The 2,512-nt window shown below is 50.7% G+C and overlaps 1 protein-coding gene across 1 annotated transcript in view; it reads left to right on the top strand.

Annotated features, from left to right (window-relative positions):
- LOC130587413 (40S ribosomal protein S19) overlaps nucleotides 1-2,510 on the top strand; it is a gene marked incomplete at its 3' end in the record, with an annotated part of 7,105 nt that extends 4,595 nt beyond the window's left edge. The window contains exons 3-5 of the mRNA XM_057388386.1: nucleotides 120-220; nucleotides 1,329-1,512; nucleotides 2,495-2,510. Of these exons, the coding sequence (XP_057244369.1) occupies nucleotides 120-220; nucleotides 1,329-1,512; nucleotides 2,495-2,510 (301 nt within the window). The remainder of the gene's footprint in view (nucleotides 1-119; nucleotides 221-1,328; nucleotides 1,513-2,494) is intronic.
- Between the last annotated feature and the right edge of the window lie 2 nt (nucleotides 2,511-2,512).

Here is a 2,512-nt window from a genome sequence, read left to right as displayed (position 1 = left end):
GTCCCATTCCCGGTGTGGATATCCCGGGATATTCCCGTTCCCGGTACAATTCCCGGTCCCATCCCCGCTGTGGATATCCCGGTACAATTCCCGGTCCCATCCCCGCCGTGTCCCCGCAGGTCGGGGAAGCTGAAGGTGCCCGAATGGGCCGACACCGTCAAGTTGGCCAAACACAAGGAGCTGGCGCCGTACGACGAGAACTGGTTCTACACGCGGGCGGGTGAGTCCGGTACCGACACTGTCACTGTCACCGTCATTGTCACCATCACACCAACACTGTCACCGTCACACTGTCACCATCACACCAACACCGTCACTGTCACCGTCACCATCACACCAACACTGTCACCGTCACCAACACCGTCACGGGGTACCAACACTGTCACTGTCACACCAACACTGTCACTGTCACCGTCACCATCACACCAACACTGTCACCGTCACACCAACACTGTCACTGTCACCGTCACCATCACACCAACACTGTCACCGTCACCAACACCGTCACGGGGTACCAACACTGTCACTGTCACCGTCACTGTCACCATCACACCAACACTGTCACCGTCACATCGACACCGGGAGGGTCCCTGGGGTACCCCCAGCCCCGGTTACCTCCGGTGTTTTCACAGTCGGGTCTGTGGGAGGCTCCCTGGGGTTATCCCGGTGTTCTCCCGGTGTTCTCCGGGTGTTCTCCGGGTGTTGTCCCGTTGTTCTCCGGTTGTTCCTAACCCCATATCCCATTTCCTCACAGCCTCCACAGCCCGTCACCTGTACCTGCGGGGCGGGCGTGTTCTCCCCGTTATCCCGGTGTTATCCCCGTGTTCTCTGGGTGTTGTCCGGGTGTTCTCCGGTTGTTCCTAACCCCATATCCCATTTCCCCACAGCCTCCACCGCCCGTCACCTGTACCTGCGGGGCGGGATCCCCGTTATCCCGGTGTTATCCCTGCTATCCCAGGGTTATCCCAGTGTTGTCCCGGTGTTCTCCGGGTGTTCTCTGGTTGTTGTCCGGTTGTTCCTAACCCCGTTCCCCATTTCCCCACAGCCTCCACAGCCCGTCACCTGTACCTGCGGGGCGGGGCGGGCGTGTTCTCCCCGTTATCCCTGCTATCCCAGTGTTATCCCAGTGTTGTCCGGGTGTTGTCCGGGTGTTCTCCGGTTGTCCCTAACCCCATATCCCATTTCCCCACAGCCTCCACAGCCCGTCACCTGTACCTGCGGGGCGGGGCGGGCGTGTTCTCTGGCTGTTATCCCATTGTCTCACTGTTCTCTGGGTGTTGTCCGGGTGTTCTCTGGTTGTTCCTGACGCTGTTTCCGTTTCCTCACAGCCTCCACAGCCCGACACCTGTACCTGCGGGGCGGGGCGGGCGTGGGCTCCATGGCCAAGGTTTACGGGGGTCGCCAGCGCCGCGGGGTCCGGCCCAGCCATTTCAGCCGCGGCTCCGGCGCCGTCGCCCGCCGGGTGCTGCAGGCGCTCGAGGCGCTCAAGGTGGTGGAGAAGGACCAGGACGGGTCAGTTTGGGCTGAAAATCCGCAATTTCGGGACCCTTTCCCTTCCCATGTTTTGTTCCAGTTTGGATTTTCTCTTTTCTCTTTTTTTGTTACTCAGCGTTCCCTTTAAATTTTTATTTTTCCTTTAAATTCCTCTTTTTTCTCCCTTTAAAATCCTTTTTTTTCTCCCTTTAAATTTGTTATTTTCTCTCTTTAAATTTATTTTTTTTTCCTTTAAATTCTTCTTTTTTTCTCCCTTTAAATTCTATTTTCCGCCTTTAAATTTTTCTTTTTCCTTTAAATTCTTCTTTTTTCTCCCTTTAAAATCATTTTTTTCTCCCTTTAAATTCCTCTTTTTCTCCCTTTAAATTCTATTTTCCCCCTTTAAATTTTTCTTTTTTCTCCCTTTAAATTCTTTTTTCTCACTTCAGTCTCTTCAATATTTCCCCTTTATTCTTTTCCTTTTCTCCTTTAAACTCTCTCTTTTCTTCCTTTTAATTTCGCATTTTTCCCTATTTCCTCTCTTTTTTACCCCATTTTCCCCATAATTCCCCATTTCCCTGTGAGAAATTCCCCATTTTTACCCCATTTCCCTATGAAAAATTCCCTATTTCCCCTCATTTTTACCCCATTTTCCTATGGAAAATTCCCTATTCTCATTTTTACCCCATTTTCCCCATAATTCCCCTTTTCCCTATAAAAAATTCCCAATTTCCCCTCATTTTTACCCCATTTTCCTATGGAAAATTCCCTATTCTCATTTTTACCCCATTTACCCCATAATTCCCCATTTCCCTGTGAAAAATTCCCCATTTTTACCCCATTTCCCTATGAAAGATTCCCAATTTCCCCTCATTTTCCCCCCATTTTCCACCCCTAAACCCTCCCAATTTGTGCCATTCCCCGATTTTCATTTTCCCAACCCCGTTTTTCCCGTTTTTTCCCCACTTTTACCATTTTTTTCCCCATTTTTACCATTTTTTTCCCATTTTTCCTCATTCAGGGGCCGTAAATTGACCCC

This window comes from Malurus melanocephalus, unplaced genomic scaffold (genome assembly GCF_030028575.1).
Source record: "Malurus melanocephalus ecotype Western Australia unplaced genomic scaffold, MMel_1.1 scaffold_1878, whole genome shotgun sequence".
In the NCBI taxonomy this organism is placed as follows: Eukaryota; Metazoa; Chordata; class Aves; order Passeriformes; family Maluridae; genus Malurus; species Malurus melanocephalus.
The sequence above is the reverse complement of the archived record's forward strand: the minus strand, read 5'-3'. Positions and strand labels throughout refer to the sequence as shown.